Genomic DNA, 22,773 nt, shown 5'->3' with positions numbered 1-22,773 from the left:
TAGTCGTGGAATATCTCCAAATAAATTTCAAAAAATCTAGAATTTGGTTTTGGATTTTTAGAAATTTATTTCAATTTCAATTTAATTTCAATGTCTCTCTCTCTCTGTGTCTCTACTCACACAAAGTCAAAAAGTTCGAAACTGACACTTTTTTTTTATTAAAGTCGTGTGTCGCAACATATTATTTATTGTCCCCGTAGGATATAGGATCAGGATCAAACCGATCTCAAACACAGAATGTACGTTTGAAGTGTCAAGCGAAATCACATATTTTTTGAATATTTGCGGGATTATCTGCTTGATCAAATTTGTACTAGTGGCCATGCAGGCTGGTTGAACTGTCATTGGTAGTGTCATTTTTTTGACGTGAGAAACAAACATACATAACCTATCTTTGGTCCACACGTTCTTCGGTATTTCACACAGTTTTGTTATTTAAAGATTGTTTTCACCAAAAATGGCACTGCCAAAGGAAACACCATCGCCGAAGAGTGCCGATACAGTGAGCAAAGATGTTGCAAATATTTTAAACACCATCAAACGAAAGAGTGCTGCCGATTCGGCCGAAACACCTGAAAAACAACCGAAATTAGATGCAACAAAACCGAAGCCCAAAAAGAAAGTTCTAAAGATTCCCAGAGGCAAACCGAAATCGAACAGACCGTGGAAGGAGGTCAAACAGAAGTGCGTTTCCAATTCTATACGGATGCGACCGGTTAGATGACCATTTCGACTTTCCATTTTCAGATTTTCAAACATCAAGAAATCCATCTACCGATCGCCAAAAGACAAAAAAGACGAATTCCGCAACGACATGAAGCACATCAAGGAACTGTCGCGATCGATAAAGGAAAACCGTAAGCAGGAAAATGAAGTGAAACGACAGCGTCGTGAAGAAAATGCCAAAAAGAAATTGGAAAATGAACGCAGGTCGGAAATTGTGCAGGTCATCAAAAATCCAGCAAAATTGAAGCGAATGAAGAAGAAAGCATTGCGAAAGATTGAGAAACGAGATCTAGCCAACATTAAAGTTGTGTGAAGTTGAAGTTTGATGGGTTTTTATTCTGCGATTCCACCTTCGATGGATGAAAGACGAGCCACATGAGCACAGCAGCACCGTCAATTCCTTACGCCTCCAGATTATATCGGAGTGACACTTGCACCGTTACCACTTCTTAAGTTGTTTAAATGGTAAGTGTGTTCGTTTAACGTTTGTAATATGCGTTGTACCAGTGCATTGAAAGTATAGTTTCGTCGAACTTCTTCCTCGTTCTGTGGAATATGTGGAAGTTGTCTGACGTATCTTGATTTTCTCGACATCCCTGTACATAATGAGAATTCATCGACAACCACCTCCAATTAACTTGTCAATATCGTGAAATTTGATAATAATTGAAGTGAATGGTCTTGCAGTTTCATTAGAATGTGGACAGAAAATGCAATGTCCGCAGTTTCGTCTAATAGACCGTGGGAATTGTATTCTCAGTCAAAAAGCTTATTTAACGGATTTGAACGGTTTGAAATCAGAACTTTACAAGTTTGCTATCACTTACGCTAAGCAAAGTGAGGGAATTCCAAATTTAGAAAAACAAACAAACTCTTGGCGCTATCGTTCCTCCTAACTCGCCGTAAAATCCTAAAAATAAAAAAAATTATCCGAAGAGCCTCCTAAAATTGATCTCTAGATCTAGACTTAATTAATAATTGCTGTTAGCACCACTCATAAAAATTTCGCAGATCGCAAACGTTATTCAGAGGTCCATGCTTGAGACCTTATTTAAAACCCATCTGAAACCAAACAAGGATCTCCTAAGGATCTCCTAAGGGCTAGTGTGCGTCTAGCGTCATCGGGAATAATATATTTCTATTGTTTAAAAAACCGCTTTTAATAATAGAAATATCATATTCCCAATTGACACTAGATGCTATGGTGTGTTGACCTTAAAGTCCTTCTTAACACATGGCTCCTCCTAACTTCCTAAAATAGGAGGCACTGTGAACCGTGTCAGCCCTGAAACCTTTCAAATGAGCGTGACAGAAGACCGACTCGCTGAAAGTGCCTTATAGTGATAGTGATAGCATCTTAAAGTACCGTCAAAACCACTCCACAATCTGTTCCTGTATTTTTGATGATTGAAGATTTTTAAGTCCCTTAAAAAAGACCCTGATTTGTGGATGTGCAGTGTTAAATAGGTAAGTATTATAGTGGGTCGTGGTAGAGAAAATATGCAGATCTCGATGTCGTTGTCGTTACAAACACATGCAATACCCAGCGGGATTCCGGTTTCAATTTTGAAAATTATTTAAGAGTCATATTGCCAAATCTTCAGGTGATTTTTTTAACTTTGGGAACAAGCGGTCTCCAATTTTAATGAGTGATAGCTCGTTGGATTCGTCTTACACTTCTAGGAAACACATATCTTTCACTTTTTCTAAAAAAAAAATTGTTTTTTGTGAAAAGAGCTCAAAAGTAAAGACATGTCAGAGGGTACCGAAAACAGTTTTTCGGCAATAACTCAAGAAAAAATTATTTTAAATTGTTGTAGTGTTGTACTAATGTCGGCCTTGGAAAGACCTACAGGTAGACCATACGCACTGCTTGGTGCGAGTACATCCACGAGAGTTATGACTAAAAATATAGTGAATGTTCGGAGAGCCCGGATTCTCTGCAGCTTCGTTGGAACTAAGTATGGGGTGTTGTAGCTAGCCTTACCCACTATCGTTGCAAAAAATAAATAAATCAACCTAGTCCTTTTGTGCTGCAAGCCCACAGATGTCTTGGAAAAAAAGTTGGTGCCAAAATGCAGATTTTTTCCTTCTTTCTGAGGGCTGGAACAGAATCTGGAACGGTACTACGGCAGTCATTTTTTATCGTCTACTATTCTTTTACCTTATCAATAGAAAAACGCTTCGATATGTCGCGAGTATATCAGATCCACTATTAGTAATATCAAGAGAAAAATCATTAAATTTTTCTCGGAGGATTTTAGTCAAATAAAGTGTTAGTGTATAGCTAACATGAACTCAGGACTCCGGAACAGTAATTAGTTTTTATTGAATATAAAGACTTCCCTTTTTTGTGTGACTACCTGCTGCACTGCCGTAATTTCCATAAAAAACACTGTTTCTTTAAAGATTATCTTTTCGAGAATTGTAAATCTCATGTTAATTTAATGAAAAATTGGTTGTCGAAAAACGACACAAAATATTGAAATAAAATGATTTACATAAAATGAATATGTTTGGTATGCAAATTATGGCACTGGAAGTCTTGCTCTGGGTATCAGTTCGTTATTACCACGCGAGTTGTAAACAACATCAAAAGTTGTGCTAATATTAGAGTGAAGGTATCAACGTCAAATAGTTACAGCTTCCATAGTTTGTAACTTTCGTATCATCAACGCACTTCAAGCACGCGTGATCATAGTCGACAACTACTGTCAAATGGAGTACTATTTTGTGTTTCCGCATTCCGACGTCGTTTATGAAAAAAGTTATTCCTAACGCATGCTAAAAGGCTTCATTTAGCAAATTCGCCTCAGGCTCATGCTGGAAACTCCTCATTCGCTAAAAAGAAGCTTATTAGCATGCGTTAGAGAAATAGTTGCGAGACACATTTTCAAGTTTCATTACTCTATTTTAGAGTACCACTCATGCTTGAAATGCGTCGGTATAATTCAATTTCTTACCAGATAAGGTGGGACCCTGTTTGTCCTTGTCAATTAGACCTTAGCAAGAAATCTGATTATAAGCGTAACAATATCCACCTTTATCATCTGTTATCGACAGCAACAACAACGACAGACTTCATTACCAGCTGTGGAAAAATGTGTTCCTAGCAAAATGAGTGAAAAGATTTGTCTTCTGAAAATTGTTAGCCTAGAAGGTGGGAACTAAATAAGTGTTCAGAACTGTTTGAAATGCACAGACTATTTGGTGACCACATACACTTATCACTTTCCAGTGTAATACGCAGAAAAACCGGTGGAGGTATCATTTAAAAATCGTTAAAAGAAGAGGAACTCGTAATAAGTAACAAGATCACTAAACCTCATCCTATTTCACAGTGAAACCTTGAATTCTTTGTGGTCGAATAAGGAACATGTTTATGACAGTTTCACTGACAACACAGCGACAATATAGGTGGAATAATTCTAAAACATCATCACTTTGCATTGATTAAATTGTTGTGTTGTGCACACTGTTCACACTGTTCAATGAACATTGTTCATTGTAGTTCACAATCACATCGCGTAATTTATATACATGTGTGTGCTGTTCTAAAGTGGGTCAATGCGGTCAGCTGATGCTTAGTATACTTGGAAAATTGTTCATTTGACGTTTAAAATATTGTTGTTGACATTCAGTCGTTCAGTGTGCATTTTTTAACACAGACCTGTAAGTGTTGTGATCGAACAAATTATCCAGTCGAATCTATTTTTGCTTTGGGAGTTTATTTCCATTCATACGATTCTTCTTTTACAGTGTCCAACAGATGGGTGACAAGAAATACGTTGAACCATCCATCATTGAGTAGATTCAATTTTCGGAATGGGACAAAGTTAACAATTGAGTTTGGTTTAAGTAAAAAAAGTGAAAGTCATACATTGCACAGTTGGACTCGATATATGTGTATAATCGAGCAAAGTTCAAAAAGGCACTCCATTCAACTGAATATAAATAACATTTTATTGTCTTTCGATGTATTGCTGATACAGAATAGATCTGTGTACGAAGCGCTACGTGAATGGTTTGCCATTTATTAAATGCGTAAAAGGTTTTGCTTTGCTTGTGTGTGTGCAATTGTTTCCATTAAAGTTAACAATTTCTGTTCGGAGAACAATAGCAATTAAGAAAAATGGCTCAAATCGAACAACGATTCAATGCCGCCGTGAATGTAATTCGCGGTCTGCCCAAAAGTGGTTCCTATCAGCCGAGCAACGATACGATGCTCAGATTTTACTCGTACTTCAAGCAAGCAACGTTAGGACCATGTACGCAAAAGCAACCGCCTTTCTGGGACGTTATCGGTCGTGTCAAATACGATTCGTATAAACGGCTGGGCAATATGTCGAAAGATCGAGCCATGGAACTCTACGTGAACGAATTGAAAAACATCATGGAAAGTATGATGCATGATGCCGCTAATTCGACGGGTAGCGTAAGCGAACTGAATGGCATTGATATCGGCGATTTGGAAGTAGTTGCACCGGAATTGATGAAAAAAGCTATTTCGCATCCTAACTCACCGTTTGCGTCCAGAGAGGCGAGTCCGATTCGCAATGGGTACACGAACGGCACTACCAGTGTGCCGCAGCTCAATGGAAACAAACATTTCGACGAAAGTAACCAAAGTGGACATACCACCGAACATTCCGACGATGAATACATCGATACAGTTGACGATGATTCATTTTTGACCAGCGAAACAATTGTACCTGTTCGCATATCCAGACCGACAATGAGACGTTTTGTCCAACAGAGCAGAGTTGAGCCGGATACATTCCAATCCACAAGTTACCAACAGATTGAACCAGCAATTAACCAAATACTTCGTACCGTAGAATTAATGAACAATGATTTACAGCAAATAAACCGTCGCATCGATACTGTTGAACGGCTGATGGCCACAATGGAAAACTATCAATTGAAAACGATGGCCAGATATCCGAGATGGTGGCCGTTCGCAGATATTTCGCCGAGATGGTTTATTGTTTTGTTACTGTGGCCATTGGTGGCCAATCGGTTGGGGAAAATGTTACGCAAAAGAACGAATTAAATTTTTTTGGTATCTAAGGAAAAACACGGTGCAATGATATTAACGGGACAGCCAATTTACTTAAGGTTTATAAAATCGAAAAAGTAGTAAAAAAATAAAGGAAAAGACGCAATTTTGTATTTAGTTGAACTGCTTTTGTTGTTTTTAACTGTCTTGGACCGTTGGCTGATTCCGAGATTTGACTCTGATATCTTGGACTGGCTGATGAAGAAGCTCATCTCTATATTGATACTGCTGAGAATCATGTCACTTCTGCTCCCTGCTCGAAAAATTCGATGTGCTGAGTATGGTATGGTATGAATCTCTCAACGAATTAATGACTTGCGTACATTTCAAAATGTATTCTCATTGACCCGTCCTCATTTTGCAACCTTTTAAGAAAGGTGATAGCTAAATAACTCAACAGACGAAGAGTAGTAATCTCCCTTAATAGTCTGTGACGTTTTTGAAGCTAGGCAATTACTAATACTAGTTTCGCTGCTTACGGTTCTGCCCTTCGAGACTCTTTAAAAACATTTTACATTTCCAGTGGTAAGCTGAACGTGAAGCTTAGCATTAGGAGCGAAATCATCAGTCAAACCGTGCGAAAGCTCTACACTCAACTTCACTTGTCTTGAAACGGTTCAATCGGTTTGGTTCTGTTTACAAGCGGTTTAAATATGTCTACGGTTCAGTTTTGAACTCTCACACTGGCAATTCAATCGATTGGAAAGCATATGAGTATGCAGTTCCTTCAGAATTCGGTCAACTATTTTTGTTGATAAGAAGTACCGGTTTTAACTGTCTGCTGCTATGTGATGACACTATCTAATTACAATATCTTCAGTGTCACACGTTCGGTGTCTTCGGAAGTAAAGCTACAGATTTTGAATAGATCCAGCAGATGGCCGTTTTGTTAGGTATGCAGGAAACAAACTACTTCTCATGATTTTACATATGAAACATTCACCACATCATTACGGGTACCGCGGCGACAACCATCATAAAAGATTAATTTTTTGTTTGATAATCTGCCATATTATCGTCAAGTTTCACCCGTGTATCTGTAAATGCGTGACCTCCCCAAAATTTACAGTCTTTTGCTCGGAAAGAGTGTCTTAAATTCATTCATCATTTGCTGAACTGAACTTCAGGAGCTTCCAATTTACATGACACATTTTATAAGCTCAATGTCAAACAATTGGTTATTGATTACAGAAATCTAACTTGCGCCATCAACTTAATTTTCTTAAGACACCTACTGATGTTAGTGCCTATGAAGTGGAAGTGGAATTTCGCGGATTGGGTCTTTGCCCTGTAAACGGATTACTAGGAAATCCAGACTTGCTATGCTCCTAAGCTTGGGTTTTATAATTCTTTCACACCCCAAATGTATAACAAAACCTAAATGCTTACGTTTATGGGACCCATATTGCCATAGTACCATGTTTCTTTGGATACACTCATACATATACCTCTACCCCACATGAATGTTGTGTATGACGTCCGCCAGTCGGTGTATATTGTGATAGTGTGCTCTACAAGTCATATATTGAGTGTGTTCTTACTCATATTCTTCTTTATTTGTGCAACATTCCGCAATAAAAACCACTCTGCATTCGTATACAAACGTGCATAACAAATAACATTGTGGCGAAAGCATTATAATAGTTTCGATCGGCGTTCTGACCACACTCTCGATTGTGTGTTGAAATTATCGAACTGTACCATCTTTCAAGATGACATCGAGCAACAAAAAACAGAAATTAGACAATTCCACTGATCCTGCCGGTACGAGCACCGAAAAGTTCACATTCTTTTGGCAAGCACCGTCACCGTTTTCGCAATTTCATCCGTCGAAATTTAACGCTAAACCATTGTTCTGCACCACTCCAGCAGACGATGAGGGATATACGTTTTTGCACTGTGAACAGTGGATGATGTTCAACAAAGCCAAATTGTTTAAAGACGAACAGTCAGCGAAAATGATTATGGAGACGACGGAACCAATTCAGTGCAAGCAACTCGGACGAAAGGTGGGAAATTTTGACGAAGAAATTTGGAAACGTGAAAATGAAAGAATTGTACTGGCCGGCAATCGACACAAGTTCACGCAGAATCCCGATCTGCTCGATGAACTACTTAAAACTGAGGGTACTACACTGGTGGAAGCTAGTCCCTGTGATCGATTGTATGGAATTGGATTGGGAGCCAACAATCCCAAGGCGCTTGATCGGAAAACTTGGCGTGGGAAGAATTTATTGGGTGAAATACTGACCAGACTGAGAAAGGAATTGAAAGATGCTCAGGGGGACCTGACGTCAGGTGTGGAACAATCAAATGAAAAATGATTTAATAAATCGAATCTCAAAGCAAAGTGAACCGTTCGATTTTGTAATGTGATGAAATTCTGTAATTTTTGATGCTTAGTAACAAATATAACGGAATTGTGACTGGTACTTTTACTACAGTGCAAAAACAATATTCAAATAAATCTGTCTTTTCGAATCCATCTGAAATTTAGGTCTCGGATCTATGCGAAACTAATTTATTGATGAAAGTGCCCACAAAATAGCGTTCGAAGTATTTGTAGAGTTTACGGAGAGGCAAAATGCTACTGGTTCTCTTAGAGATGATCAGGTCGACGTTTCTCGAAACCAACCCAACCCGAATTAAATTTTTAAAATCCGAACGCAACCCGATTTAAATCTTTAAAGCCCAACAATCCTAAACTGGACGAAACTGAAACCCGACCCGAACACAACCGGAATTCAATTTTCAAAACCCGACGTTCTAACGATCTTCCCATTGAAGCAACGGCTTATAGTCTAAATACGAGCTGAGAGCGGATACTTGATTTCAAATATTGTAGGTCGCCCTTTTCACTTCCAATATTTCAGGTCCTGAACTCAGAGTCAGAGTCAAAGACCAATGCTTTTAGCGTCGTTTATCGTGCAATATTGTTAGATTTTGCAAGGTAAAAAAAACATTTTTTCTAGTGCTTGTGTATTTGAGCGCTAGAGGGCGCTACCGAAGATAGCCCAAGTTCTAGTGTACATCGCAGACGACACATATCGTAGAAAATCCAACTTCGTGTCAAAATGAAGGTACAAGAGGAAGACAATTGAACAAAAACATTTTTGTTGAAAGATTTTCCAATTTTCCAATTTTAAGGTTTTCCAGACCTTCCAGTCATTTCTTCTTCAATTTCGTTCTTCATTTTCTTTTCTTGGATGTGTAAGGACTCATAAACGCACTACTAGGAATGCCTAGTTGCGGCCTTAATAGATCTCAAAAACCTAAATCGTTAGTCTAACAATATTACACCAATATCCATCCGCATCCACCGGAGAAATTATAGCATTCTCTGACATTCACTCATTTTCCTGTTTAGATTCTATAACAAAATTTGTCTGCGAAATGATAAAGGAGCGTCACTCGTGCCGCAAAGCGAAAAAAAAATGGAAAATTTTACACCAACCAGGTAATAATTGCAACAGTAAACCGAGCAAAATTGGTGGCTATCATTTGGTAACCATCTGTATATAAGACACACAATCGATCGACTGAATTTGTCTAAAATTATAGCCGTTTGAAACAGATGAACCTATAAATAATTAATGATTCAAAGAAAATACATTGCAACCCGAACTGATGAAACTGGAAAGTGAGTTATTTTATCAACTGTTTCAGTGGCCTTGTTGAATGAATGAACTTAAAAAATTGTGTTTATTGTTTGCAGACAACGCACTTCAACAGATCAATGTCAGAATGGAGTCTGTCAAATAATTTTACAAAAATCAAAAACGACATTCCTCCGTGACGTCAGTGTTAAAATCTAAATTCTTTAATTAAAATAAATAATTGAAATTACAGCTTATTTTGTCGTTGCGAATCAAAGTTGCTTAAAACCTAAAGCAAATAAACTAAAATTGAACGAAAACAAATTTTATCGAAACGATTCTTGTTGGTCCATCCATCAATATGCTGATTTTACGATCATGATGAAGATGATGATGGCAGCATTTTAAGGAAACCTCGGATCATTTCGTTTTATTCCGTAACTTTGGACGTTCTTCTCGACAATCTCACATTATCGACTTAGATTAGCTAAATAAATAGCGTGCAGTTCGGTGCGTGGCGTATTTTCGAATAATGCAGCCCGATTCTGTCCTTCGCCTTTTTTCACCCAATGACCATAAACACGGAAAGCACAACCATCAATCACCTAGTAAACATTAAGTTAGCACCAACAATAACATCAAAGAATGCTATGCCTGGCTTGCCTTTCTCAATATTTTCACTCGGTACGGATCGTACATGGCATCTTCGACCTTCAGCGGTTCCAGTGTGTACCGTAATCGTTTGATTCGAACCATTGCTCGTACGCACAAAATAGCGTAGTGGAATTTCTTCCGTGCATTGAATTGACTCTGGCGTCGCAGCTAAAATTGTAAAAAAAAGATTTTTGGTTTATTTTCAGCTAGACACTTAACAGATTTGTTTGACATATTAGAGACGCAAAAAATCAGTTTTTCATTTATTCCATCAGTTAGAAGGACTGGCACAAGAGGCAACAAATAAAATTTCAAATTTTTTTTGTAAGGCGTAAGTGGTTATTATTTGCGAAAGGGTTCTCATTGCACATTCTCACAATAAATCAACACAAACATTAACTTATCTTATCTTACAAATTAGGTGAAGACGGCACACATAATTTAGTTAGACATAAAAGTAAGGTTTTCCCCGCGAGTCTTATTTAATGTCACTAATTAATACGAAGCTTTAGGTATTCAGTTTTCTGATAATTCAGGCCATAACCTGACCTGAACTGAATTTTTAATAAAGTGTTTCCTCCCAAGTGGAAACAACACTCATTTTTCATCTAAAACAACTTCTCCGTGGAAGAGGTATTGATCATGTTGGTCATGCTACGCTTGCTTTAATCTCGGTCAAAATGTTTGTCAAATGTTTTCGTGATAGGAAGACCCTTATCTTTATTTCATCAAGAATGACAGTGCTCAGAAGTTCATGACACGCAGACAAATACTTCTGCAGAAAGGATGACCCGAAGTTAAATGTTACTTGTCCACCTTCGGATGGTGGTGGAGTCGTTACGAGTTTTCATATTAGTTGTGTCTAATCGCTTAGATAAGAAACTGACCAACAGGCGTTTCTGACCTTATGGGGATAGCCTAGGAAAAACCTTAAGGCGCTTACATGGCAACGTAAACATTTTCCATCGGTTTAAGAGCGCTCGTTATCCAAGTGGGATAACTTATCACCCACAAACCAATTTTTCCTTTAAATGTAACACATTTTTGCATGCTTCAATGGTTTTACTTTTTCAAAAGAACATTTTCGTTCAAAGAAATCATCAAAAAACGAATATTTTTACGCACAAATGTAGGCTAGAAATGTGACAAGGGGTGAGCGCTCTTAACGAAATCTGCGAGTATGAACTTTGGGTAAATGATAACCAATTAAGTTGAGTCTATTATAAGTAATGAGCATCCATCCAAGGCCATGTTAAGGCGCTGTAAACAATGTAAACACTTAACCTGCGTCTTAACCTGATATTTCTTGGCTGCTCTCAAAGTAAACATCGACAGCCCGGAAAAATTGAAACTAGGCTAGTCAGGTCCTGGAGAGAGGTGTGTCAAGTCAACGATGCAACAAAATTTGTTGTATGGATTGTCTTACTGATTAGATTAGGAGAATGACACACTGAAAACCAAAACGCAATATTTTCAGAGTTAGGAACTGGGACTGCAATAAGTTAAAATGGATGAGTCGTGACCGCACAAAAGAAGTGCATTCATTGGCAATTGTTGTACGACCAAATGAATGAAAAGGTCACACATCAAATGCTATCGGTGGATATTATTGGGACATTGCGATGATGAGTTATACATACAGGATGAAAAACAAATAAAAATGAAGGAACAAAAACAGCAAACAGACAAAAAAAAACAAATTTTTGTTGGACAAATATAAACGAAACGTTCACTCTTTTTTTGATATTGAAACATGTCTTTCCCCAGACACAACATGTGGTTACCAGTGCAATTTCAGAAATACGGCTGAATCTCCGTGATTTTGTCGACAGTGACCGCTTGAGACCGCCAATATCTTGTTCAAAAAGCTATGTTGGTTGTTTTTAAGCGAAAAACAATTTTTTTTTGGTTTAAAAAAATTTCGATCCAAGGGGTGTGTGTGTATAATAAATTGGTTTTATTGGTATGGTGCGGGAAGGTATAAATAAAATAAAAGAAAGAAATTAAACGAAAGTTCAATAAAATGAAAGTAAAATAAACAACTGTTTCCCAACGACAATACTTACAGTAGTTGTGAAGAATGGATGCTTTAAGGCCTCCTTGACGGTAATTCTATTTTCCGGTTCGACCACTAAACATTTTCGTATGAGATCTTTGGGATCCTCTGATATGTCGGCCCATTCAGGCGATGTAAAACTATATTTCCCTTCCATTATATTCCTAAGCATGATCATTTGCTTCCGATGCCAAAATGGTGGACACCCGACCAACAGAGTGAACATTATCACACCACAGGCCCAGCTGTTGGATGAAGAGAAGAAGAAATAAATTTATTTTAAAATCGAAATGAGCGCCAGAATCCATTGAAACTTACATGTCAACTTCTCTTGAGTAACCCGGTGCCTTCTCCCACATGCTGCATTTAAGTGTCTCTGGAGCCAGGTAGCCAGGAGTGCCACATAAGTCTAAGGGATTTACCAATTATTGGTTAAGGTGTCAATGGAATAAAAAGCCATTTGATGAACTCACCGTATAACTTTTGATCGTTTAAAAGTATCTTCGCGAAACCGAAGTCGGTGATTTTCACATTAAAGCTATTGTCCAGCAAAATATTTTCCGGCTGCAAATGGAAGAACGTTTAGGATTTTCAAAAAAAATATCGATTCGATTGTGTTCGGCCTACCTTTAAATCCCTATGAACTATACTATGCGAGTGTATATAATCAACGCCCTCGAACACCTGTCTGTAATTTTGTTACCATTCGTATAAATAAATGAAATTTCGGGCCGTTCTGGCATAATTTGACTAAGAAATGTCAGATTGTTACCTCATAATGTATCGCGTTTTCTTTTCTGAAAGTGTTACAACAGACGTGAGATAATCGAACAGTTCTCCATTGCGACACAGCTCGAAAACCAGAAATATGAAAGCGTCCGATTCGAATACATCTTGTAGCTCGACTGTAGGAATAGGAGGGAAATTAGAATTGGGTGGAACGGATTAAAATCAAAATTGATTTACTTATGAATGGATGGCCCATAACCTGTCGTAAGATGGCAATTTCTTGACGAGTTGCCTCTAGCATTTGTTGTGATGAACCTTCGCCACCATCTGCACCTAAGTCTATGATTTTGGCAGCAAATTCTTTGCCCGTTTCCTTCTCAATGCAACGTCTGACCGTTGAACTGATTCCTCTGAAATAGAATTACAGGAAATGGTTAGATTTGTGTAGGTTGAACATCTAACTAATTTAAAGAACCTAACACCTTCAAGGCACTATTAAGGTGCAGATTATTATGAGACCGTAGAATCAGTTAATTCCTGTCGTGCCATTAACTCTTAACTCTAAGTCACAATTTACTGCTTCACTCAGTGAGCGAGCAATGCGTTAAATGTGTTCGCTTAAAACTCACCCACTGCCTTATTAAGTAGAATGCAATGTGGGATCGGTGTTAGGGAATCTCGCGTCGCGTCATTCACAATAACTTACAAAGTGACATCTTCCTTATACAAAATGTGTCAAAATGTGAATTATTGTGAATGACGCGGCGCGAGATTCCTAGCAACCGTGGGATCATTCTTCTTGCATGAATTCAATGCTGCTTCGAATTTTGGATTAATTATCGAAGTACTCAAGTGTCCACGAAATCATTGGAAAATCTTAGAAAATCAACTCGCATGCGATTACAGCAGAACTGACAACATTTAGAGGGTCGACCTAATTTAGTTCATGTTGACCTGAGCCCTGAGCGCGAATTTAAGATTACTCGACCTGAACCTGAAGTTACTAGATCTTAAATAAAAATTTCGGGTTCATTCAAGTGCCATCGAGCTGAAAATTCAAGCTGCAGTCGTCTTAAGTCGCAAATTAGTCGAAGAATTTGTTTTTAACGCAGTGAAACACGTTTAACGATTTTCCTCAGCTCCCACGTCTTATGTGAAGTACTTGATGCATCACCAGCCAATGTTTCATCATAAATATGACATAGTTTTCACAGACTTAATTTGGTAGGAGATTCCGTCTCGAACTGATGTTCTCTTAGTTCCATTCTTACATGAGGAACAATTTTGTGATAAAAGCGAACTCGCAAGTGTGTTTTTGAGCCACAAAGTTGATTTCCACATAGAAGAAGGACATAAATGAACCGAAAAATGTAATGTCATTTTCGCAGGGGCCAAATTGCTATGTAATGGTCGACTTACGCATTAGGTAGGTAGTAAGTGTTTTCTGTGAGGTTTTAGAGGTGTTTACAACGTGAATTCTCATTACTCATTGCATTATGCCCGTTGATCCAAGCGTGTTGAAGCGGAAAATTTACTATTTACAGTTCATAAACAAATGAATTTTATCAATTCGTAAAACGTTGTTCAAATATTTTATTTGAGCTGGATAGTTTCACTTGCTGGATGAATGTTAAGGTTAGATCATAGTGTCAAGTGAATTAAAAACTAAAATTCGTTTACTTTGCAAATATATGACTGGGACGATAAGAGACCATAAATATGTTCGGAGTGCATTTATTGTGCATTTTAGTGAGAAATCAACAACAAGCTAATAAACTAATAATTGCCCGACTAAATATTTAAACTTTTCGTTAACAGAACAATCATGATTAGACCACGGAATTAGATATTATTTACAATTTGGAACAAATATTTTCCTTTCATAATTATCTGCGTATCAGTTTTGACTTCGGTTTGGAACAGGTAGATTTTAATCTTATCTGGTGGCTGGTCGCGTAAAAACTTGATTCTCCGAATGCGATGACGAATGTATAAATAGGCAAACTTGAAGTTAATAAGCAGGTACGCGAGTACAAACGATCTTTTTCTGAACAGACGATGACAATCGAAAATTATTTTCGAATCGTTAACAGAAGTGGACAGAATATTCATTTATAAATAAGATTCGCTTGATATTCAATTCTAATCGAATCCATACACAAAGACTCTGGAGGCTTTAGAGTTGCGACTGAAGATATTCTGAAGATATATTAAGCTGTACCAAAATGAGCTTCGCACTCGTATTTACGAAAATTGTATCTGTTGAAGCTCACTCAAAAATTTCTGATGAAAATCGACTCTTAAATCTTGATTGAATACAGCGAGGTGTCCGCGTGCTCTGCAAGAGCTCTATTCAAAAGCTGATCTAGAATCCAGATACCATATTGAAAAATAAAAATCTTTGAAAATTCTCGAAAGTTTTTGAAATTCTCGAAATGAATTTTCAAGCAACTTCCAAAACTTGAGGAATTTTAATTTTCAGAAATAGGTCCTGTGACAATACAATTTGCTCAATAAACAATCGAACCACAAGCTAAACAACAAATTGGAAAAGCCAATGCGTTTTATAGAGCAGCACAGAGATGAGTATGATATGATGACAATGCAGCAAAGCTGGTGAATTCGTCTGAAGTAAAAAAATCTTGAGAATTAGGTCGAATCTGATGAGTTTTTCTTGTCCATACAACAGTAATCGATTTGAATTAAGAAAAGCGAATGGATTCCCATTAAATTTAGAAGGGAATAACAAATATTGTTATTTAGAAATGAAATACTTTGGTTGAATATTTCTGTCCGGCTTTCGATGGTCAATTTCAAGGAATTTTTAATCTTCAAATTATTAACTGTTCGAACCAATCAGCAAGAATATATGAACCCGGAAGAACAGTCGATTAAGTCCTTGTCTGGTCTAGAACTTTTTATTTTGCCAAAAGTGAAAGGGTTTCCCTAACCGAACAATTGAACAAGTTACTTTACTCACTAAGCCCCCGCGAAAAGAGTTTTCACGTTCCATGAAATAATGAGTTACTTTCAGGAGGTGCAGTGACTAAGATATTATTTCCATTCCGAAGAATTTATCAAATACAACCCAGGTCAAAACATTTTTTCATGTTTGCCTTTAAATTTTTTTACGTCTTACGGCATGTTTCATTTTCATTTACATTGCCTAATCACGTAAAGCATTGTACTCACGTGGTTCCAAGTTGTTATTTGACAAGTGGGGAATACACACTCCCCTTCGGGTCGGGCTGTAACACCCCACTTACCACATACACAACTTGGAACCTCGGAAGTAATTATACTATTAATGATCCCTGGACTATCAGTAACGTTGTTTTTACTTAGCTTTCAGTTTGTAAATAATAAAAACATTAAAGCTGTACAGTCAGAGGCAGTGAAATTAGAGCAAGAATTTTCTTCAGCTGTTTTTCAGCTGATCCACACACAAACAATCAAAACTGTTTATACGGTTTTACCACTACCACGCGCGTTCAGCTTCAACCGTTTTGATAGTTTTGAATGCATGTGTTAATCAGCTGTAAAACAGCTGAAACAAATTCATGTTCAAAATTTACTGCCTCTGACTGTAAGACAGCATCGCAAAGAAAAATTCAATTCTCTGGCGCGAATAACTAAAATTTTCAAGCAAAGTGTAACAGAAACCTGAACACCTCTCTTCACACGAAAAAAGATATTTCTTTTTATCACTGAGAATGTTGAACCTTTTTTTTGTCAGACTTGTTATGCAACACTCATTTTATATATGACACAGCACACGCTCGCTAAAAATGTTAATTCTGCCGTCGATATTTTTGATGAATCAACTTCATTTTCCGCATACAAAAATATTATTAAATTTCGTTAGGTAGTTTTTTTTTGTACAACAGTGTCACGGGGGCTTGTCTGTTTGGTTGTTTTTTTTTTACGAATTGAATCGTGAAGATAAAACTGAATGGTTTACCGCTGTATGTTATTTTACGGTGAGGTAGATACATATAATAATTCATGTGAAATGTGAATTGCATACCTTTTATTTGATAGTCGTTGAACTGGCATGAGTGATATAAACAGAATCTTTTAATTTTATTGCTAAAATTTGAACGAAAACTGAAACCAATTTTTTGCCTCTTCTTCAATTTAAATTACACTTGTTCGGCTGGTCAATCAAGCTGAACTGAATCAATAAACTAAACAAAATAAAAACTCAACGTTTCGCATCAAAATCAATTTGAACAATGCAGATTGTTATTGATATCGTTTAAAAATGCCTAATAGCACACACTCGCCCATTCCGTATACGCACACATAAATCGAAAGGAAAATAACCGCAACATTTTGAAACATTCTCAGTTCATATTCGTTGTAATTGGGAATCCTTACAAAAGCGAAAATTGTTTGCAATTGACGATGGAAAATAACCGAAATTCATGGTACAATTCCATGATTGAGAAAGTCATATAATGCACAAATACAGTAATGGACTTCGACATTCTTGTGTACTGTATACAGATGCAGAAGAGGACAATGAGTGGAAAATTTTTTGCAGAAAGTGTCGAATGAATTAAGAAATCAAGTTCGCTGGGTCAAATGATTTTTTTTTTCGTAAATATTTTATGATGCGTGATGTTTGTGTTGTAATGCAGGTCATGGAATATTCCTACACGTTCCTAATATGTAAATTGTCGACTGGAAAGATGAACCTGTTGAAAATGTTGTTACGCTTCCGATTGTTTGAAAAAGAGGCAAATTAACTCATATAAGCGAAAATAGTTTAGCTTTGAAAACTAATTTGTGATATCGTTGCGATTAATTGCTGGATGTAGTGTCGTCAACTGATATTGTATGGATAAGTAATTAGCGACCGTATTCGATCACGTTTAATCAATTTATTGGATAGAAGATTAGATTAGATTAGATGGGAGGGTGTAAGCCCAGCACCTAAGCCTCAGATGGGCCTGTTGTGCTATTGTACAAGTCTCTTGATCATATGGACTGTGATTTTACATCATATCTCTCCCGACTTAGATTGTTCACAAATCGACCGTGTGGTAACGTCCCATACGTTGTGAATTCTCCAAGCCGTGGGTGGTATGCGAATACCACAACCATCACTAATTGACCTGTACATTTTCCCAAAGATGGCGCTATCAACATTGTCATGTTGTAGCTCTTTCTACTATTGACGTTATGTCGATATGGTTTCTTTTATGGAGAAAGCGAATGTTGGGTTTTTTGATATTTCCGACTTTGTTACGGTTACGGCTATTAGTTTTAGGTAATAGCAAGTGTCTAATCACCATAGGCCATGAGTTGCCTCTTCGTATAAATCGCCATGCCACCATGTGACTGAACTCGTTCTGGCGTTGCAGGTTGTAGCGTTTGAATGATTCGTATTTCGTCATATCCCTTGACATCCATACAACGTATCAATCAATAGATCTGTTAAACCTCGCGGTCATTTTGGAGTACAAGATAGTTTCTGTATCTTGGGATTGTACCACAGCAAATTTGTAAAAATTTGCTATGTGGTTTTGGGGTGTCAAATGAGAACCCGAGGCGTTTGTACCTTACCTGCACTAAAATTGACTGCCAGATGCCATACGGCAATGTGTCATTTTCGTACATTAATCGAGCACGTAATTTAGCATTAGCTTCTGGTAGAGTCGATTGTTAATCCGTACACCGACGCCACGAAGCACATGTTAAATAACAAAGGAAATAACACAATTGTTGATATCGCACAATGAGGCGAGAACAACTTTATTGATCAAAGAGAAAATGACCTACGAGAACAACACTTTGATTTCGTTAATAAAACCTTTAAAATAATTTCACCATTTAACCATTACAGCAAAATAAAAACACCAAAGCCGTAAAAGTTGGCACAGAAATTAGACAAAATCGAAAATGAATTCACACACAGCCACACAAAAGAAACACTTTTAGAGAGCAACGCATAAACACGTCCGTTCTCTGTGACTGAGCGACATTAGATAGAAACATTTGAAGTAGTAATGCGTCTTTGTTTCGAATTAAAAATTGAACGTAGAGTTAGTTGAGCTGAGCGTTAAACCGGTGTATTGGATTTCGCCAGTTATCTTTCTACAATCTTTAATCAAACTACGTCGACAATTACTAGAAACAAAATTTTTCAAGACATTAGCGATTTCTTTGTCTTTTGCTAGCATTCAAGCCTCTTAACTAAACACTAGACAAGAAAGATCCACTTCATGCAAAATCTAATCTAAAATTCTAATTTTTTTCAAGAAAAATTGTCAGAAATTAAATTGTTAAAAACTTTGATTGCAATTAATTGAAAATTATTATCATTTTCACTTTATAAACAGTTGAATTTAGCGACAAAAAAATTCAGTTTGTTGATAAAACATTGTCAGTTTTCGATTATATGCTGTTAATACAAAACGTGACAGTATTCCCATTACAGAGATAACTCTCAACGAAATGCAATGCTCATATCTTCAACTGGTTAATTTGAAATGCTTATGATTTTAAACACACATAAAAATGAGATTATAGGCTAAAGTTAGATAAGATGCTTTTAATGCAAAAAAAAGAAGCATGAAGCAACCATATCTTACGCCGACGGCACGTGTGATGAGAAAGCTTATCGAACGATCAAATCAATATGATTCACGAACAAAAAAATTAAGACTAACAGCGAGTCCGAAGTCTGTGAGGTCGAAAAACTGATAGGAACAAAGAAACTTTTTGGATTGAATTGATGACTTGGTGAATAAGTTGAAATGAACCATAGGAAATTTCCACATTTTGGTATCGGCAATCAGATAGAAAATGCAACTGACAGCCGGATGCCAATTCCAAAGTCTTCGGAACTTTAAAATCTAGTGCAATTATTTGATGACTTGAGGTATCTTAAGCAGCACCAATAGTACAAAATGGTACTCACCATGGGCAATGACAATATGTGAATTCGCTTTTGTGAACTAAGAAACTAAAAAATCTGAGATTCAGATTCTGTATTGAATTGTTCACTGCTGCAGTCCAACTCAACGATCCAATTTCACACTGAGAGTAACGAATTCGAATTTCATCTACAGATTTACACACACTAGATGAAAAAGAATAACCGAAAATAAATTCGTTGAGTTTTTTTTCGAACTGGTGGGATAATGTGTTTCCGTGTAATCTTTCAAGGTTCATAATATATTTTGCAAGTCGTACATACCACAACAATTTCGCTTCAAGAAAATTGATTATTTTTATATCAATAATGTTCAATGACCGATTGAATGGCAGAAGAAATTCTATGTCGACAATAAATCTGCTGTTGCATTTGAGGGGTAAACGACTCTAGAACTTAGGGAATACAGTGACACAAGGTACAAAGACATGTAAGAAATAACAAATTGATAAATAAGATTCCCGGGAATCACATGAACCATGAGAATCACGGGAACCATGGGAATCAGTGGAACCATGAGAATCACAGGAACCATGAGAATCACAGGAACCATGAGAATCACAGGAACCATGAGAATCACGGGAGCCATGACAGTTTCTGAGTGTTGAAAATAAATCATTGGGAATCACGAGAATCATTGGGAATCACGAGAATCATTGGAAATCATAGCGAATGTGGAAAATCCCGAAATAAGTCAGAAATTACGAAAATCTAAGATAGAATCAGAACCATGTCACAAGGTTTTCGAGAGTCATACCCCTCGGTTGCATTGCAACAACTTTTATTTACGAAAAAAACCCAACGTGATCAAAAACCTCTCGAGACTCTACTTTGTACCCCGGTAGATAACAGACAAAAAACGTCAGAACTTGTTTTCTTTCGTACCGTCTCATGTTTTGTTATTGTTTGTTGCAGTCTCGGTTACAGTCCATGATTTCTTTCTATTTTTAAGAAATGTTAATTTAAACAACCAAAACAAAATCAACAATTTTATAGTCTGGTCCAGCGTGATAGTCCGTGTAACGAATAAACCGTGAACATCCAAACAAACGGTTCACTAAACCTATAACTATACACAACATAACAAACATAAATTGTGTCATGATTATTTTTTTGTTGTATTAAATTGAATGATTTATGAGATTGTGGCAATTTAGTGTCCATTTTCAGTCACCCAATGTACATTTCATTTCTATTGTTCAAGTTAAGTATGTGTGTTCTTATTCTAATATTTGAGATCTAAAAATAACCGAACGAGAACTCAAGAAAAGAAATTTTTTTATTTGACAATTTTGTTGCGTATTGACATAAGTGCTCTCTAGCGCCTTCAGCCAATAGCTATCATTAGAGTGGTTCTTCGATATATTTGAAGTTTTAATTAAATATTGACATTGATCAAATTCAAACACTAATCATGTCGTTGTGTACAAACCTGCCGAGAATTTCCTTCGGTTCATATTTCGCATAGAATCCTTTGGCCGCATCTTTGTCGGGCAAATCTTCATCGTCGTCCTTAGCCATTGTGTACCTATCTATCTTTACGAATTTATTAGCACCAATTGAAAGTGATCCACAATTTGGATCTCAGTTTATTAGGCACACACAAACTTATAGCAAATGACAACTGTTAAGCCAATATAATAATACCGCACGAGAAATTGATATTTGCTTTCAATGTCAGAAAAGGTTAACTTTTCGATCCATTCAAACTTATTAAATCAATTTGTTCACCACTTTGTCAACACGGAAATCAACTTAAATCTGTAATTTCATTAATACGCGTTTAAACTCCAGCATTCGACTGGCCATTAACTAATTTACTTATTTCATTTAAATGAGACGATCAAAGTAATAATTTCATTGGATTCACGTCAGACACCCAACACTCTTTGCAGAAAATCTTACATTGAATGAAATTAATGCACTCATACACTGGCACACATACCGAACTGTATGCTCTAGCTCTACACTAAAATACAGAGGAACCAATTTGATAGACAGGTGAAATCCATTGAACTGAATTTCGTTTTGTACCGGCTGTGTTCTAGTACTTAGTACACTGATATTTTGCATGCAGGGGTGTGACATTTTTCTCGAATGAAGAACTTGACAAGCGGATCGCCACCAGTTTCTGGTGGGCTTTGATTTTTGTTTTTTATACGTTGCCACACGTTATTGACAATTTCAAGATATTTTAATCGAGAGGTTACGCTGATCGCTTGGTGAAAAAAATCTTTATTTTCTCCGGGCCGACGTCAGACCAAATATGCTTTACACTTACAATTCTGATCATTATTCAAGAAAAAATCCCCTCGTTCGTCATGCATGCTGCTGTGCATGTGGCGGTGGCCTTATGAGGAGTTGTTATGAGTGGTACTCTAAATAGAGGACTGAAACTAGATAGTGTATCGAACAATTTTTTTGCACTGTAAAAAAAATGGAACAAATTTTCACGAAAAATATTCCTCTGTTTGGCACGATGAATTGCTAAACAAGGTTCTGAAACAACAGGTTAGCTACGCGACAGGTTAGGAGACGACAAAAAAATTCTATGTTTTTTTTTATGTCTTAACCTGTTCTTCAGAATCTTGATGGCATGAGGACTCTCCATGTATTGGATGTATTTACGAAAAACTATCACTTGATAGTCTATGCATCAAAGCATACAGAAATATCAAAATAATTAGTAAGAAATTCATATGTTTGATTGTTTCTCTTTAATTCCAACAGTTCCACCTCTCTCAATACGTTGCACACTTGCATACTGTGCATGCAGCGCTAGTTGTCTCGCTCTATGCGTGCTCGTGTAAGCAGTAAATCGGAATGTAAATCCGAATTGCATTAACATGTATTGATGTGGAACGTGTGGATCTAGGAAAAAGAAGTCGCATAAAAATTGCTAACTATTTTGAGCTTCATGTATGTCAGAGGGTCTGTCAACAAAGCTTAACTTCCAGGAAACTACGACAATGTGAACAGCTTTGGGTTAGACAAAACAACAAATGTCTTT

At 36.9% G+C, this 22,773-nt stretch overlaps 4 protein-coding genes across 5 annotated transcripts; 3 read left to right on the top strand and 1 right to left on the bottom strand.

The window, feature by feature from the left end:
* The first annotated feature begins 369 nt into the window (after window positions 1-369).
* LOC119074760 (coiled-coil domain-containing protein 86) lies at window positions 370-1,046 on the top strand. The gene is made up of 2 exons (XM_037181027.1): window positions 370-684; window positions 748-1,046. Exons 1-2 carry the CDS (start codon window positions 458-460, stop codon window positions 1,037-1,039), a joined length of 519 nt encoding a protein of 172 aa, XP_037036922.1. The 5' UTR covers window positions 370-457; the 3' UTR covers window positions 1,040-1,046.
* A 3,204-nt stretch (window positions 1,047-4,250) lies between these two features.
* On the top strand, window positions 4,251-5,905 carry LOC119074759 (acyl-CoA-binding domain-containing protein 5-like). Its single transcript, XM_037181026.1, has 3 exons — window positions 4,251-4,398; window positions 4,486-4,777; window positions 4,839-5,905. The coding sequence occupies exon 3, from the start codon at window positions 4,859-4,861 to the stop codon at window positions 5,777-5,779; it is 921 nt and encodes a 306-aa protein (XP_037036921.1). The 5' UTR covers window positions 4,251-4,398; window positions 4,486-4,777; window positions 4,839-4,858; the 3' UTR covers window positions 5,780-5,905.
* A 1,592-nt stretch (window positions 5,906-7,497) lies between these two features.
* On the top strand, window positions 7,498-8,109 carry LOC119074992. The gene has a single exon (XM_037181394.1). It carries the CDS (start codon window positions 7,498-7,500, stop codon window positions 8,107-8,109), a length of 612 nt encoding a protein of 203 aa, XP_037037289.1.
* Window positions 8,110-9,570: 1,461 nt separating this feature from the next.
* LOC119074758 (phosphorylase b kinase gamma catalytic chain, liver/testis isoform) lies at window positions 9,571-21,722 on the bottom strand. 2 transcript variants are annotated; one of them, XM_037181024.1, is made up of 10 exons: window positions 21,196-21,722; window positions 13,058-13,230; window positions 12,864-12,996; window positions 12,719-12,779; window positions 12,565-12,655; window positions 12,410-12,500; window positions 12,102-12,336; window positions 11,820-11,903; window positions 10,045-10,203; window positions 9,571-9,986 (listed from the first exon to the last, which is right to left on the bottom strand). In XM_037181024.1, the coding sequence occupies exons 1-10, from the start codon at window positions 21,282-21,284 to the stop codon at window positions 9,852-9,854; spliced, it is 1,251 nt and encodes a 416-aa protein (XP_037036919.1). In that variant the 5' UTR covers window positions 21,285-21,722; the 3' UTR covers window positions 9,571-9,851. The 2 variants fall into 2 exon arrangements, with proteins under 2 accessions (XP_037036919.1, XP_037036920.1); XM_037181025.1 differs by lacking the exon at window positions 11,820-11,903 and having other exon boundaries at window positions 9,584-9,986.
* Window positions 21,723-22,773: the final 1,051 nt, after the last annotated feature.

Source organism: Bradysia coprophila, unplaced genomic scaffold (assembly GCF_014529535.1).
Source record: "Bradysia coprophila strain Holo2 unplaced genomic scaffold, BU_Bcop_v1 contig_151, whole genome shotgun sequence".
NCBI classification, from domain to species: domain Eukaryota; kingdom Metazoa; phylum Arthropoda; class Insecta; order Diptera; family Sciaridae; genus Bradysia; species Bradysia coprophila.
Note: the sequence above shows the minus strand (reverse complement) of the source record. Positions and strands in the feature narration are given on the sequence as shown.

What these genes read in the sequence shown, in the direction of transcription:
- LOC119074760 (XM_037181027.1), top strand. Translation starts at nt 458, where the DNA reads ATGGCACTGCCAAAGGAAACACCATCGCCGAAGAGTGCCGATACAGTG. An exon ending in TGGAAGGAGGTCAAACAGAA is followed by an intron (nt 685 to 747) that starts GTGCGTTTCCAA and finishes TTCCATTTTCAG; the next exon opens with ATTTTCAAACATCAAGAAAT.
- LOC119074759 (XM_037181026.1), top strand. Translation starts at nt 4,859, where the DNA reads ATGGCTCAAATCGAACAACGATTCAATGCCGCCGTGAATGTAATTCGC.
- LOC119074992 (XM_037181394.1), top strand. Translation starts at nt 7,498, where the DNA reads ATGACATCGAGCAACAAAAAACAGAAATTAGACAATTCCACTGATCCT.
- LOC119074758 (XM_037181024.1), bottom strand. Translation starts at nt 21,284, where the DNA reads ATGGCTAAGGACGACGATGAAGATTTGCCCGACAAAGATGCGGCCAAA. An exon ending in TATGGGCCATCCATTCATAA is followed by an intron (nt 12,997 to 13,057) that starts GTAAATCAATTT and finishes CTATTCCTACAG; the next exon opens with TCGAGCTACAAGATGTATTC. An exon ending in TAGTTCATAGGGATTTAAAG is followed by an intron (nt 12,656 to 12,718) that starts GTAGGCCGAACA and finishes TTCCATTTGCAG; the next exon opens with CCGGAAAATATTTTGCTGGA.